General features: G+C 50.2%; 1 protein-coding gene across 2 annotated transcripts in view; it reads right to left on the bottom strand.

The window, feature by feature from the left end:
• Positions 1-15,760, bottom strand: part of EFCAB6 (EF-hand calcium binding domain 6) — a 225,564-nt gene that overhangs the window by 176,017 nt on the left and 33,787 nt on the right. For both annotated transcript variants that reach the window (XM_081061342.1, XM_081061341.1), the window contains exon 6: positions 13,449-13,515. In XM_081061342.1, coding sequence (XP_080917468.1) covers positions 13,449-13,515 — 67 coding nt within the window. The remainder of the gene's footprint in view (positions 1-13,448; positions 13,516-15,760) is intronic.

The raw sequence follows: 15,760 nt of genomic DNA, 5'->3' as shown, positions 1-15,760 counted from the left end.
CCATGTGACTGACTCCTGCCAACCCACGTGAAGGCAGTGGGACTGTGTCCCCAGTTTTAGGTGAAACTGAGGTGCAGGGAGGCTACAGGAGTCACCTGACGTCACCCAGCTGGAAGCCGATGATGCTGAGATTCCAAGCAGATCAACCTCTTACCCACACCACCCGGCAGAGGAGGTAAGCCACGTAAGTAAATATTCACCAAAGCTGGGCCGTGGGGACGAGAGACAGATAACAGAGACAGACGAGGGGCTGGAGGCCTTCACAGAGGAGAGCAAGTACTTCAGGCCAGAGCCCTCTGGGGGGCTTCCTGCAGGAGGCAGCATCTGAGTTGGGAGAGGCGGTGGGGTGCTAACCGAACTAGCGCTGAGCAGCACCCACGCCCTGCTCGAAGCCCTCCAGAGGCCCCATCCCCTGCAGGTCAAGGCCAGGTCTTGCCGTGACCCCCCGCAGGCCCCTCAGACCGGCTCCTAGCTGCTCTCCCACCTCAGATCCCCCCACCGGCTCCTGGCTCTAGCTTTCCCGCCAAACTGGACCACTGCCCATCATGAGTGCCAGGCTCTTCCTGCATCAGGGCATTCGCACCTGTGGTTCCTTCTGCCTGGAACATTCTTCCCCAGAGAGCCACTGGCTCCTCCCCCACTCCCATCTTATCACATAGGCCTCTGCTGACCACACGTGTAAGTACTTCTCACCAGCTACTGTAATGCCTGTCCTCCCTGTCTGTCCCCCCAGGAATGGCGACTCCCTGAGAGCAGGGCTCTCTCTGTTCATGACCTCCGGCCCTGGGCCGTGGACAGCCGTGGGCTAATGAATGAATGAATGAAACCTTCTCCTTTCCCACCTGCTGGGAAAAGGCCACACGCTGAGGAAGCCTTGTCAGGTGTCTGCGCATACCTCCCCAGGGCCACGCTGAATGTCATGACAATGACGATAACATGATAACTGAACAACTATTAATTGAATGTTGGTTACGTGCACAGCCTCATGTTAAATTATACATGCATCTCCCATTTCTAACAACCAGAGTGTGTTGGCTGAAACAATCCTAGTATCTGAAACTGGGGTACCAAGCGAGGAAAAGTGGGGGCGGCCTCAGCGGGCAGTGTGCCCTCCCTCCCTGGGCTCCATCGCTTCGTCCAGAAGAACCGAGCCCCAGCGGGGACAGCCCATGCGCCCCCGGCCGAATCCAAACCTCAGCACTTGGTCTGCTCTCAACTCCCGGTTCACCTCCTCTGATGAAACAGAGAACATAAGACGATGTGCTTTTTTAAACCCCAAAGCAACCCATATGGACCTCCGCGTGGAACGCCGGGAGGCAGGAGTCTGGCACAGAACTCACACCCACCAGAGGTATGTCTCCAAGTTTCTTATCATTTGTCAGACTGAAGTTTGGCAAGATGGGAGCTGAGCTGCAGATGGCGAGGCTTATCAAAAGCAACGTGAGGGCCGCGGTGTGCAGGACTTGTCCCGTGCAGGACCGGAGAGAAGAGACAGGTACAGAGGACGGCACGGCTGGGGACCCCGGGCTGAGGCCATTCCCCGCCTCACCCCTGTCCCTGCTGCCTGAGAAAGGGAGAAGAGGGCAGCAGAGGAAACGGTAACGAGGAAAACGAGGATGGAGTGGGCCGCATCTAGCTCCTTTCTAGGCCAGCTAGACATTTGCCGTTTTGGTGTCACTGGGATGGGTTTGCACTAAGAGCCAACTGTCTCCTGCTTACCTCCCACCCCCACGCCAGCTCCCACTTTCACAATCACCTGGCTCCAGCCATACTGAGCTAGTTCGGTTCACAAGCACAGCAGGGTCTCTGTGCAGCCTGGAAAGTCCTCGCCCAGCCTGCCAAGCCCCACATGGTCTGACCCCCCACCAAGCCCTCTGAACCTCATCCCTCCCACTCACCCCGCCTCCCTCTGCTCCCTGTTCTTTCTCACACACACCAAGCGCTCATCCCCCAAGGCGATGCAGCCATGTGTCCTCTGCGGGGCAGCTCCCTTCCGGCCTTCCCAACTCCGTCACGGGCCCCCACGGCCTGCACTGACGTCACCCTCATGCCCTTCTGACCACTTGCTTCATTTTCCTTCTTCACATTCACCTGCACCTGGGCGGTTCATATTTCCTTCTGGTTATTGTCTTTCTTCCTCCACTAAAATGCACATTCCATCGGGGCGGGGGGACTTGGTTTTGTTTGCTGCTGTATCTTTGGGCAGAGTGGGTGCTCGCCAATATTTGCAGAGTGGGTTACCATGCTGCCTGCTGCCTGTGCGCCCAGCCTGGCCCTGCCAGTGTCCCCTCTGGGGCGGGATCTGGTGCCTTCTCTTGCGGCTCTCCTGATTCCCCTCCCATCTGTCACTGGCTCCCTGACTTCCATTTTGACATCGTGGTGTGTTCCTGCCTACACTTGGGACCCAACTCCCTCCAGTGCACCCTCCCCACTCCTGGCCTCTGCTCTCCAGGTGACCCTCTCCACCCTTCAGGTCCCCACTGCTTCCAGGCAGCAGTGCTCGGGGAGGGCCAGACCCACGGAGGGAGGGGAAAACTGGTGCACAGTTAACAAAAGGAGGGCCACTGCCTCTTGCTTCCTCTTGCCCTGTGCTGCCCAGAGATCAGCCCGAGAAAGGGTGCTCTCCAGGCCTGGCTCCATTCCCTGTGGAGGTCTGACTCCCTTTCCTGCATTCCACGTGCAGCAAACTCTTGCCCGCTGCCTGTGTGGTATGCCTGCAAGCTAACTAGGGGTTTCCACATTTTTAAATGGTTGAAAAAATCAAAAGAAGGATGTTTTGTGACATGTGCGAGTTACGTAAATTTGAAATTTCAGGTTCCCAAGTAAATTTGACTGGTGCCCACCCACACCTGTTTATTTACATGTTGCCTATGGCTACTTCCCCTTCAAGGGCAGAGTCGAGGAACTGGACCGAAAGTCTGGTCCACAGAGATAAACATATTTATGATCTTTACAGAACAAGTTCACGTCCCCTGTTCCACTCTCTCCCATGCTCTCCCACTCATATCTGAGTGGGTGACAAGTGTCAGAGGGCTTTATGTACACGAACACGAGGAGCAGCACTGAGGATTTAAAAAGAAAACCAAAAGAACAGTTAGGTATGAATTTAAAGACTCGGGGCCCAGGAAATGGGCCTCTTCAGGAGCTGCCCAGTCTTCTCTGCCCAGCCATCCACCCCACCCCCTGCCCAGACTCAGGCAGCCGGGACCCAGCCAGGGGCCGCTACCCACTATTTGGGGCAGAATAGTGCACGACCAGCCACAGGCTCTGAAAGGAGCCTTTGAATCCCGGCTCCATGCTATCATTCAGGTCACCTTGGAAGAGCCACCTGACTGCTCTGAACTCAGTCTCCTCATCTGTGAGAGGGGAATGAATGAGGTGCTGTTGGCATGTGCCTGAGGTGAAAAGCTCACGTGTGCGAGTGCCTCACAGGGGACATACTCAGTACATGGTCAGCAGAGCTGCTGACAGAGAGCCAAAGACCCAGAACAACACACAGTCATGTGGGGAACAGTACGAGGTTGAACCACACTCCTCCCCACCCAGCCAACTCCTCCACCCTCTTCACTGCCCTACTGCCCAGCCCACGTTAACAGAAACCTCGAGAAGGCAGAAGGTCTCGAGTGGGCAGGAGTCCAGGGCCAAGAACAGGGCCTGGATCAAGGAATATCTGTTGAGAGAGTGAACAGATGGATGATGGATGGAATGAAGGGTGATGGATGGATGGATGGATGGATGGATGGATGGATGGATGGATGACGGGTGGTTGGGGTGACTGCAGCGTTCATGGGGAAGAAGCTTTTGTAAGCCAAGGAAATCCTTATATAGACAGCAGAGGTCCATTATGTAGACAGAAGGGCATATCGGCATTTCATTTAGCAGAGGACTCTGATCTGCTCTGCACCTTCCTGGGGACCAGAACTGAGAATTGAACAGCGACAACAGAGCGGGGGGGAGGGGCAGGTTAGAGCCATCTGCATGCCTCTTATTGGCATGGATAGGACGTGTGGATTTTCCATGGGTTAAGTGGAGACCAGGAAAGGTAGAAGCTCGAGCTGCCCGGCTCCCAGGGGCTGCTCATCAGGGGAGGGGAGCCGAGAAGCCTGAGGAAGTGAGGTGGACCATCAGGAGTAGAGCTGAGGAGGTCCAGAGGGCTTAAGCCAGAGCTGAGCCTCCTCCTCGGGAAACCATAGAGTTCGGAGGCCCCAGAGCACTGTCCTAATAACCCCCACGCCCTGTAAGAGAGCAGCCTTTCCACGCAGCCCACAGAAGACAGGCTCCCTTTCATCAGCCCTCATCACAGGCCCCGTAAACTGGGAGAAAGGAAGCAGAAAGAGGGAGAGAAGGAAGTGTGAGCAGGCCGTGCCCTCACTGCAGGTCCCTCGAGCGGGACGAAGGGAGGAGGGGCCCGCTGAGCTGGGTCTGAGCTTGAGGTGTATAAACAGACCAGCCTGCATGGCCTTGTTTATACTAAACGTGACCGGACAGCCACCAGAGCGGCCTAAGATATCCTTAAGGGACAAAGAGCGCAGGTTTGGTTGTGCCTGCTTGAGAACAGTGCGAAGCGAAAACTCACACTACTTCATATTTGTACCCCACTGAGTTCAGATGCTTCACTAAACTGCTCACAGTGGATGTTATTATTACTCTATAGTTCTTTGTTTAAAATTCTTTTTATAGCTCTTGGAGCTCCAGGAAGGAAAGCTATGAACCCAAATAAACATGGCCACCCAGACTTTAAAGGAGGTGAGAAAAGGCCTGTGTCCCCCGAGGCCCAGACCCCCACTCAGGCACAAACGCTGCCTCTGGGGGCCTGGCCCTGCCCGGAGAGAGGGGAAGTTTCTTCGCGCCAGAATCATGCGGCCTGCACAGTAACTGCAACCTCCTACAACTGTATGCTGAGCAGCTCCCGATTAGCTGTTTTCTGTTCCATTCCTCGCCTGGAGCCCCCTTTTCTCACCGGTTTCTGGCAGAAGGGGGTCGGCAGCCTCCCACCCGCCTGCCTGTGGCCTGCACCTCCCGGGCGGGGCCCTGGCAGCCTCGTCTTGGCTCTGCAGCACAGTGGAAGGGGCTCAGCACCCACTGCTGTCAGTCTGGCACCTTCCTGTCACCGCAACTAAATCCATTTCAAAGTGAAAGAGGACATTTTTTTTTTTAAATGAAACCATGAAAAAGGAGTTCTCTGACAATAAACACATCAATGCTCATTTTCCTTATTATTCTACTTTTGGCTATTTCGTATAAAATCTTTAATTAAAGTTTTTCTTTGAAATTGTCATTATCAACCCAGAAGAAAGAAAGGGGGGAGAAAAAAGAACAACACAGCTGTGCAGATATGAAGCGCTATTCAGGACTAAATGAACCAGAACGAAATAAGTAGCTTGACTGTTATGTTCTTAGTTTTGGCTCCGTATTCTCAATAGCACAGTCTAACTTGTCACTTTATATCGATTCCATCTGTTTACACTCTGCAGAGTATTGGCTTCCTACCGTGAACATTTCCTATTTACCAGCTGGTAGAGATGAGCCAAACCAGATAGGAAAAAATTAGACTACATTCAGAACCTCATAAACACAAACTTTCCATTTGGGGACGTGTGGGAGGAGTGGCCCGGCGCTGGTCACCTTTAACAAAGGCTGTGGCTCGGTACCTCCAGGGTGGCTCTTTCTTTTCCTGCTCTGGCGTTCGCCCCCACAGGCCGAGGATGATGCATTCACTCACTGCCCGTATGCAAACCCTGCCTTTACCAAACCTTGAACAAGCTCACATAAAAAGGCTTCTACATGAGACTCATGAAAACAGAGAAAAGGGAGCTGACTATGAAAGAGCTAAAGCAACTAAAAAGTTATGGTTGCTATTATGGAGCAACAGCCCAAAACTCTGATTTGGGGTTTCCTTAAAGCAAAGGTGAAAAGGAAAACTTGCTGTTATATGCATCACAGGCCATGTCAACCTTCCCTGACATTGGATTTTCATTTTTAAAATGTTTGCCTGCAACATATAGCTTAAGGACTTCTAATAAGAAATTCCAGCTACCCATTGAACTTCTGACACAGCGGTGGAAATGAGCCCCAAATCTGAATACCTGGGCTTTAAAAGGGTGCCAAATCTAGAAGCAATACTTCCTGCCTCTCCCTTCTTTCTAACCCAGCCCACACCCGTAGGATGGGCTCCACCCCAGACACCGCAGGCCAAGAATACTGGGGCCCTTGTCCCCGGGACCTCTGCTGGCTCCCAGGACAGAGCTGCATGCTGGGAGGGGCGAGCCAGGCCCCTCCAGGAATCCCATGGTGTCCCCAAACACCGGAAGTGCTCAGCCAGCCAGCTAGGCTGACGTGATGACCACTGGCTATTGCCAAGGTCTGATCAGGGGTACCCCTGCCTCCTGCTGCTTTCGCACCTGCGTCCATGACACTGCTGACGTCAATCTCCTCACCCCTCCTTCCTCCTGCCATAAGCCCCTTTTCAGAAACCTTCACTGAACCACCCGCGCCTCCACCTGCATGCCTCGCCCATGCTTTAGGGTTAATACCCGACCTTCAAATACTTCCATCTTTTTCTCCAGCCTTCCTTTCAAACTTGGCCTGTCCCATCCTGCCTTGAGAAACAGAACTCTCCACAGAACGGTCACAGGGCTCGTCTCCTCACTGCCCCAGCCACATTGCCACATCCCCTTCTTACACGAAACTGCAGTCCCGAAAGCTCCCATCTCCAACGTCACTCCACACGCATTCAAACGCCACTTGTGGTCCAACTCAGGCTCCAGTCTCGCCTTTCTCATGAAGTTTTTCCCCGCTATTCCAATTACTGGGAACTTTCCTAACAGAACTTAATTTCTTCACCCAGTAGGTATTTACTGAGTTCCCGTCCTGTGCCAGGATCTGTTGAAGTCACTGAAGTTACAACTGAGCAACACAGAGAAGGCGCCCTCTCCAGGAAACTCGCCCTGGCGATAAGCAAGTAAACAACCCAAAATCTCCGTGTTCTAAGTGTTAACGGAAACGCACAATTTTAGATAGCGCAATTAAAAACATCTCCCTGGAGAGATCTCTCGTGGTGAGCGCCATCAGCCAGGCAACCAAAGGTCACGGGCCCCTCACCTAGAAGAGTCTGATGACACCTGACTTAGGTTTTCCACAGCTAAGCCTGGGGCAGTGTGGAACCAGGTTGTCAGGGGCCAGGAGGAACAGGAAAAGCAGTCCAGGGGGTGTTGACAAAGCACAGGGCAGGCACAATGGTGGCAGTGGGGATGGAGAGGTGATGGGGTTCCCAGCACAGCTGATGGACTGGATATGGGAAAGCAGTGTCAGGGCTAGTCCTAGGTTTCTGCTTCCATGACTCAGTGAACGACAGAACAGTTTACTAAAGGAGGGGGGAGGCCAAGGGAAGAAAGCTTCTGGGGGTTGGGGGGCGGCTGGCAAGGAGGACAGTCAGAAGTTATGATTTGCTCTGTGGACAGTGGTGAGTCCAGAGATCCAGGTGAAAATATAAACGCGGCACCATCAGCAGGTAACCCGCTCCTCCTTCCCCCACGGCAGCTTGAAACTCGAAATGACCACATACTATCATTTAACTTTCCACGTGACAATTCATGTCTTATCACCTCGAAATGCAAACTCCTCAGTTTTTGAGTAACTCCTGGCACTATGGTACCTTCATAATTATTCTCACATAGAATCTCAACAATGCTGCAACAGCCTTGCAATACCGTTTCCCCCTTTCACAGTCAAGGAGACTCGTGCTCAGGGTCACTCCATGGGAGCATTGCTGCTCAGACACCCGCTCAGCTAAGTCCCGGGGCTCCAGCCTGCTCCCCCCGGCACCGGGCTTTTTAAACACCTCTACAATCTTGTTTGTACTATTGATTTGCCACATACAGGAAGATGTTATTTAAAAGAAAAGATACATTTAGTCTGAAATAATTACAAATTCTGGTATAACAGAATCTTTGCTTTCGTTTTCCCGACACGCCTGTACAAATTAATAATAGAGCAACCAAAAATAGGTCCTGGGGTAGAAATGTTTTCAATATGATTTTTTTAAAAATAAAATGCCAACTGATTATTGTGTTATGTGAAATTCTCTAGCTCAAAATGCAAGCGCTGTTCTGCATTTAGTCGCACGCAGACACACGGGTAAGAGCTGTGACATTATTAATCACTATATCCAGTTATGATTGATGGGCTTTTCTGCGGGGAGGAAAAAGTGCCTCAGACGCAATCTGTCCCAACAGCTCTGCGATATGCTAATATTTTCTTCCGATGAAAGAGGAGATGTGTTCAAATACCTGCTATAACAGGCAATTAATACCGAGCACACCAAGGTAGAGCAGATACGAGAGGCATTCGGAGAATATTGCAAATTAACCAAAAGCTTGTGTGTTTTAGTAAATGGCCTCATTTTGAGTTTGACACAGTCTTTTTATTAGGCAAACAGACTGCATTCCAGTACATTCCTTCATGCTAATGTGGTGTTACAATGTTAAGGTATGTTTATGACATGGTTGTGATTCCAGCAACTGTTTCTTTATTCCTCAAACCATCATTTTTTAAAATTTTGTAAGGAAAATTCACCTACATGAGAAAATGAATCTACCCATCACTTTTGTCTCTTCTTCATGAGGCTATTACAGGCAAAGCAAGCAGCTTCGTACCTCTAATTATTTACTAATTGCTTCCGAAATGACTAAGGCTGCGTCCACAGAACTCCAAGGCACCAGGGTAATCCCATAAAAACTTGAGTCAGATCAGGCGCTGTCCGACAGACACACTAGTCACGGCTGACGGGGTAGACCAGATGTTCTGACATCATGGCGCCCAGGCTTAAAAAAGCATTCCTGAGCAGGGTGGTGACTGGAGACGACAGCAAACAGCCTGGGGCTTGGGATGTGTTTGTTTGTTTATGTCTTTAACTGAAGTATGCATTCTTGAATTCTAGTCTTCACTGAAGAAGACCATTTTTGTATGTTTGTGTGTGTGGAGGGGGGCGAGTCATGTCATTTCTAAGCACACACTGTGTTCTCGGGGGGGGGTCAGAACAGCTTGCTGTTTCTTGGAATTCCCTGGCCATTCTCACAGCGCCCACCCCACCTCAAGTGGCAAGATGAGATTTTCTTCCTTTGTCAGCCTCTCCTTTCACTTCCACCTTACCCTCCCGTGGGGAGTTGACAAAAGATAAAACAGAGTTAAAGGACCAAAATGTAGTTAGCTGGCAGCACACTCAGCCTTTGGTCCTTTCTGTCCTGGCAGATTCCTCACCTGAAGACCAGAGACCTAGGCCTTGGGCCTGGACACGGCCACTGCTCCCGGATGGAGCCAGGGCCCCAGGGGCAGGCGGGAAGCATAAGCCACTGAGGAGCTGGGAAGAAGTATGAGAGCAGGATGGCAGAGAGAGAAAAGAACAGGAAACTCCCCAATGCCCATATGAAGTAGACGCTACCTGGACAAAAGATGACTCTGGTTGGAACCCAACCCCTCCCCCATCCCAGGGTGATGGTAAACAGACTTCTCTCTCTGTCACGGACTGGGCCCACTCCAGGCATCACAGTCACATACGCTGACAGCAAAGGGAGCAGCACTGCCTTCCCGAAAGAGGCCCTCTGAGCGGCAGGGCCCCGGGGTTGAGGGCACGGACTCTGGCACCAAGTTGCCAAGGCAGCCATTGCAGCCGTGTGTCCTTCGTCACACTGCCGAGCCTCTTCTAGGGATACTCTTCCATCAATGTGCCTGGTGCGGTTCTCCTGGGAATGACATGACGCAGTCCAGGAAAGTACCCAGAACGGCTCCTCATAAGTGCTCAGCCAGTGCTACTGTTATTACAAGAGCTGGAAGAAGGCCCAACCAGCCCAGGGGAGCTTTCAGTGGGGCTGACACAGACGCTCTCGGTTGTCTTCCCCAAATCCATTCACCTCGACCCTCTTTTCTCCTTTCTCACAAAACCCTCCAGTTTCCCTTTTGTTCAGCTATCCACCCTCTGGTGGCCATGTGCTTCAGAGAGGGGGCCCAGCTGCCACACGACGGTAACCAATGCCACTGCAGTGATTGGGTTGGACGTGGAACATAATTTGGGCTGTGAGTCACGGGGAGAAGTTTCCCCGTGTTATAGTCATGTTGGGAGAAGTGAAACACTGGAAAACACCTGACAGGGCAGTATCTGCAGGCCAAGCCTCCAGGTGACCAGAGGAGACGTGACTCAGCTGGCTCTGGGCCTGCACGCCCTCCTGACTTCTTCTTGGAGGAGATGAGAAGTTTCATACTGTCTTGCCAGTCCCGTTGGATTTTGTTTCTCACAGGTAGAACAACCAAACACCTCGGTGCTGAGGGGGTGGCACCGGGTGGCAGGTAAAGCCTGGAATGGGAAGGGTTTCGAGAGTGCCCGACAAGGGAGAACAGCGTCATTGCTGGGAAAGGACTAGCATTTATTGAGCAGCTAGCATATACCACGGGCTTCACTGACATTGTTCTCATTCTTCTTATAACTACCCTGACAAGTCGGTTTTGTTGTGTCCACTTTACAAAGAAGGACACTCAGCACAGTGAGAGACAGACCTGCCCAAGGCCCCCCGGTAGGGAGCTACAGAGGCTGCATTTCAGGCCAGGGCGCCTGATTCCCACCAAATCCCTCTGTCTCCTAGGAGACTATGGAGAGCAAAGAACTCGAAGGCCAGAGAACTCAACAACCGGTCAAGGGGATGTCCAGTGCAAGGACAGAACAGGAGCCAAAGGAAAGCACAAATGTGACCAAGTGAAAAGCAGGGGTCAGGAGAGTGAGGGCAGGAGGCCTGTGTAGGCCCTGAGTGCCCGCTGAGCAGAAGCTGAGTGCCAGTGAAAGCAGAACTGGGCCCACCTGGGCACACAGAGCTTCCTCTTCTCCCGACACAGGGCCCTGGGCTCAGATGGCAGCCCCTTCCTGTGAAGCCTGGAGCATGACCACGGAGAGACAGAGAGACGGGAGCTAGAGATCATCCAATCGTCCCCTGACGGATGTAGACGAAGAGGCTCTGAGCCGGAGGGTCTGACGGGGTAATGAGCGTCAGCATGAACATAGGCTGGCGGGTCCACGTGCACGTGAAGACAGGGGAGGCTGAGGAACCAGCCGTCAGACCCAGCTCGCCCCAGAAGGAAACAATTAGGAAAAACAAGCACTGGGCTTCGGTCAGTTTGGGGTGCCCACTGCTAATTATTTGTTCGTTTATCAGTGCTAGAACGCACGTGCATTTAGAAAAGTCTGGCTCCCCAAATTCAGAGGCACTTGCCTGCATTCTTGGCTCCAGTGAGTCATGAGGGCTTCCGTTTCAAACAAAACACTTAACATTCATTCATTCCCAAACGGTAGCGATCACCCAGCAATGACAACCCATGTCTGAAAGGGCGCCTTCTGGGAGTAACTGCTTGGCACACTTCTCAGTCTCCACCTCCATGTATGCACCACCTGAAGGACCAGAGACACATGGGAATGCGCTGTGGCACACAGCACACACAGGAGGGCGTGTGGGTGGGAAGGGAGGAGGTTCACGCGTCCGTACCTGTGCTCCAAAGGAAGCTGCCGGAAGAAGCACAATCATAACAGCTGGCACTGTCCAGGCCTGCCAGGTGCTTCATAACGGATATTTTGAAGCCACACACCAGCACGTCAAGGTGGGTATTATTACCCAATGATAATAATAGAAGAAACCCAATGACAAAGACTTGCCCAAGGCCACCCTGTTCACTGGTAAACGGGGGAACCCCAAGGCAGAAACCCAGGTGTGACTGGGTCCCAAGGTCAGTGTTGGCCCACTCCACCTGCCCGCCCAGGGTTGGGGTCATAGGTAGAATGTGGGCCCACAGTTCACGCTCGCCAGAATATATGACAGAGCCTGGAGCTGCCCTGGGACGTAGGGCTATCTCAATCCCATGCTTCTCAGCCTTTTACTGGCACCTTTCTGTTCTCACCAGGATTCTCACGAAAACTGCACTGGTTTAAAGTCTTAATCAGTGGGAGCGCTTCTCCTACTGTTAGGATAAAAGGGGGGTGCTGGGATACAAGGGCTTAGAGCAGGGGTGTCCGAACTGTTTTCAACGTTTTTCACCAAGGGCTATATGTGGTAAAATACACACACAGCCGGGCCAGTCACTCAAGGTGAAGTACGTATTGCCTCACCTGGTTTATTTAAGTAAATTAAATATATTTTTGGGATTTGCTGCAGGCCAGTTAACAATGGATCGCGGGCCGCAGTTGGCCCGCGGGTTGCAGTTTGGACACCCCTGGCTTAGATGAAAGGATGGTTAGTGGTGGAGTTTCCGTTCAGCTTTCCTCATCAAAGCCTTCTTTTCAGTAATTTCCAGTCCTAACTTATGTCCACACTAATGCATACCAGTACATGTTGATACGATGATTGTCATAAACAGAATTTCATGATTAATACTTTGTGAAGAGACCAAGTAAAGACACATACCATCAAAAATATCAATCATATTACATATTTCTTACAGAATAATAAACGGAACACAATAGAAGCAAATAATTATACCAGGTTCCCACTAACATAAACTGTAGTGAAACTAGATTTTTAGGAGCACGTAATACTAAAACATTATCACACTAAGAAGAATGCTCTGGTGTTCGTGGCATCAGCCAGGAAAATTCAGACAGACATTTTGTGGATTTCTGGCTATTTTTGATTTTCAAATGCATGAAAATCTCAGAAGAGTTCAAAAAGGAAAGAAAATTTGTCACATTTTAAATCAACACATTGAATCAAATAAATTAAACCATGATTCTCAAACTGCTCGTGTAACTGACAGGTTCAAATGCATTTTAAAAAGGGGTCTGATTCCAACACCTTCATGTCAACACGTCCTCCCTCCTGACTGCACTGTGACATCCAGCCCGCAGCAGCCAACAGGAACAAAGCGACGTGCTCCTTCTCTAAATGCGCAGAGCAGCTACTGCAGCCCAGTCACTCCAGACGCAGTATCTATCACATTGGGTTTACTGATTATTTTTACCATGCTGGTCTTATCGGCATTTACAGTTGAAAAGCAGTAGTTTTCTCTTTCTGAAGAAGACCTTGCTTCAGTCTCAGACAAACACAGAAAGGGCAGCCCTACTAATAATGGTCTGAAGTTAATACAAAAGTACTTAATATTCCAGGCCTCTGCTGGTGTATTCATCAAAGAGCTGCCATCCAGGCGGTCAAAGTCGTCCGAATACAGGCCTTTACGTCTGCCTGTTACAAGAACTATTTAGTCAGACGACTGACAGATGAACCCAGGTGACAGGATGTGGCTCGTTTGACATCGTCCACCTCTGCTAACAATTATTTTTGACGAAGGTGGGGCGGGGAGGAATTTTTAAACGAAGTCTCTGGACTTCGTTTGTCCAGAGACAAAGGCTTGATGCAAGTGATAGCCAGACAGGAAATAAGCAAACACGTAATGGAATTTTTTTAAGAGATCTCTATTACCTTTTCTCCTATTTGGATTTCAAGTTCTTTCAACGTCCGACAGCAATTCGTTTTATTTCCACTGCCCCTTCAAAACAGAAACTTTTTGTTAAAATGTCTACCCAAATAAAGGTTAAGATAGGACATGCCAATGAGCAAAATTACAAGGATTTCTAAATTATATATTTTTAAATGCAAGGTATTTCTGGTGTTCTAGCATCTTCCAGAGCGTGCTCTTGGACCAATTACTTAGCTTCTCCCTGCGTCAGTTTCCTCATCCGTAAAATGAAATACCGCATTGACGCCTCCTGGGCTAGCGTGAGCCGTGAGTAAGGAGGACGGACACTCAGAGAGCACTTACCATGGCCAAGCCCCCCTCATTCAATGCTCACAACAACTCTGAGGCTGAGGGGCCATCACCATCCCAGCTGGTCCCCCGTGGGGAAGCGGCGGCACAGCGTCAGACCCAGGTGGTCTGGCTTCGGAGCCCGCCCCTCCCTGTGCTGCTGCCCTTGGTTCTGACCTCTGCAGGCTCCCAATCCACGCTGAGGGGCCCTCTCAGTCACTCGTGAAGGACTCCATGGTGGATGTGTGTCTACACCATGCCTCGGCTCCCTCGGCTTTTCCTTATTAACTAGTTTTGACTTTGCGTTGTCTGTATTTCTACAAACCACTTCAGAGCCCCTCTTTGGAACCAACTGGTCTGGCTGGGGTGGCGTAAGAAGCGACAGACTCATTCTGCTCGGTGGCGGCGGCACCACCGTACTTAGCCTGCGCCTCCTACACCCAGGCCTGGGGCCGCGGTGGTGCCCAGGATGCTGTTCCCAGTCTGGAAAAGGCTTGATGCAAGTGATAGCCAGACAGGAAATAAGCAAACACGTAATGGAAATTGGAATAATCACAGGTGCCATGATGAAAATGAAGGCAGGCCACGATAAAGTATCTGGACTTCACGCTAGAGTAAAGGAAAGCCATGGGAGAGTTTCAGGCAGAAATTAACTTCATTTTACACAAAAGGAAACCGAGGCTCAGAGGGGTGAAGTGCCATGCCCAGGTTGAAGATGGAACCTTGCCAGGAATCCAATCTTATGAGTCTATGGCTAAATGTAATATTCTAATGTTGTTTTAATTATGTATTAAGTTGATAGAAAGCACTACTTGTAATAAATGTTTACAATTTAAAGGATAAAAATCAGGCAAAGGTCTGTATACCCCCCATCACCTGGAGAAACGGAGCAGTACCTGTGTGTCTGGAGCCCCGGCTGGCACTCTGCCCCCACCTCACCCTCCTCCCCAGATGGTCAATGCTTCCTCAGCCTGCGTCACATGGCAGCTCGACGTCTCTCTCTGTCCAGCCCCGCTCCGGCCCTCTTCCCTTCACAGCGTCTCCCCTAATCCACACTCTGCACCCTACACTCCATCTCAGGGTCTGATCAGGAGAACTTAGCCCATCTTTCTGTAGTATTTATTGGAATGGTACGTCTTTTTAAGTCGTTTCACTTTCACCCATTCTATAAACATAGGTTTCAGTTTTTCTCTTAGTAAATTTTATTATTTGTTACCCAGTCATTCTTTGCTTTTAAGTGGAATATTTATTATAATTACTGATCTATTTACAATTTCTATTTGTCCTACCCATTCTGCTCCTTCTTGTCTTCTTTGGAGTTGATCCCGTTTTTTATCATTCCGCTTGGTTGCCTGCACAAGTTTGGGAGTTAGTCACTCCATTTTTAATTGTGTTAATAGTTGCTCTGGAAATTATAACCTGCATCCTTTTCAAAGTCTAAGTTAATTAAAACTTTTATCTTCCTACTGGACAAACTAACAACTCTAGAACATTTAATTCCAGTCGGTCCTCTCAATTTTAATATTACCACTACCGTGTGTTTTACCTCTATTTTTAAATTCCCAAAGTCATCATCATTTCCTACAGTCGTTAGTGTTTCCCAGAGTCGGTTGACATTTAGATTTAACTATGTATCTGCTGCCATCTTGGCTCTTCATTCCTTCTTGCATCATCTCAAACCTTCCATCTGGGATCATTTCCTTCTCCCTGAACTGTAACCGTAGAATTGCTTTACTGGGTCTGTTGGGGGCCAAACCCACTTTTGTTTGAGAATGTCTTTATTTTAATGTTGAAAATACTGAGAGATATTTTTGTTAGACACACAATTCTAGGACGGCAGTGATTTTCTTCCAACACATCATGGTTATTAATCCACTCTTCTCTCCTGGCTTCCACTGTCACTGTTCAGAAGTTACTTTTGCCTAAATATTACCCTTTGGCTACTTTTAAGATCACTTTGTCTTTGGGGTTCTGCCCCAACCCGTTT

This window comes from Rhinolophus hipposideros (assembly GCF_964194185.1).
Source record: "Rhinolophus hipposideros genome assembly, chromosome: 9".
Classification (NCBI taxonomy): domain Eukaryota; kingdom Metazoa; phylum Chordata; class Mammalia; order Chiroptera; family Rhinolophidae; genus Rhinolophus; species Rhinolophus hipposideros.
This window is presented reverse-complemented; position numbering and strand designations above follow the sequence as displayed.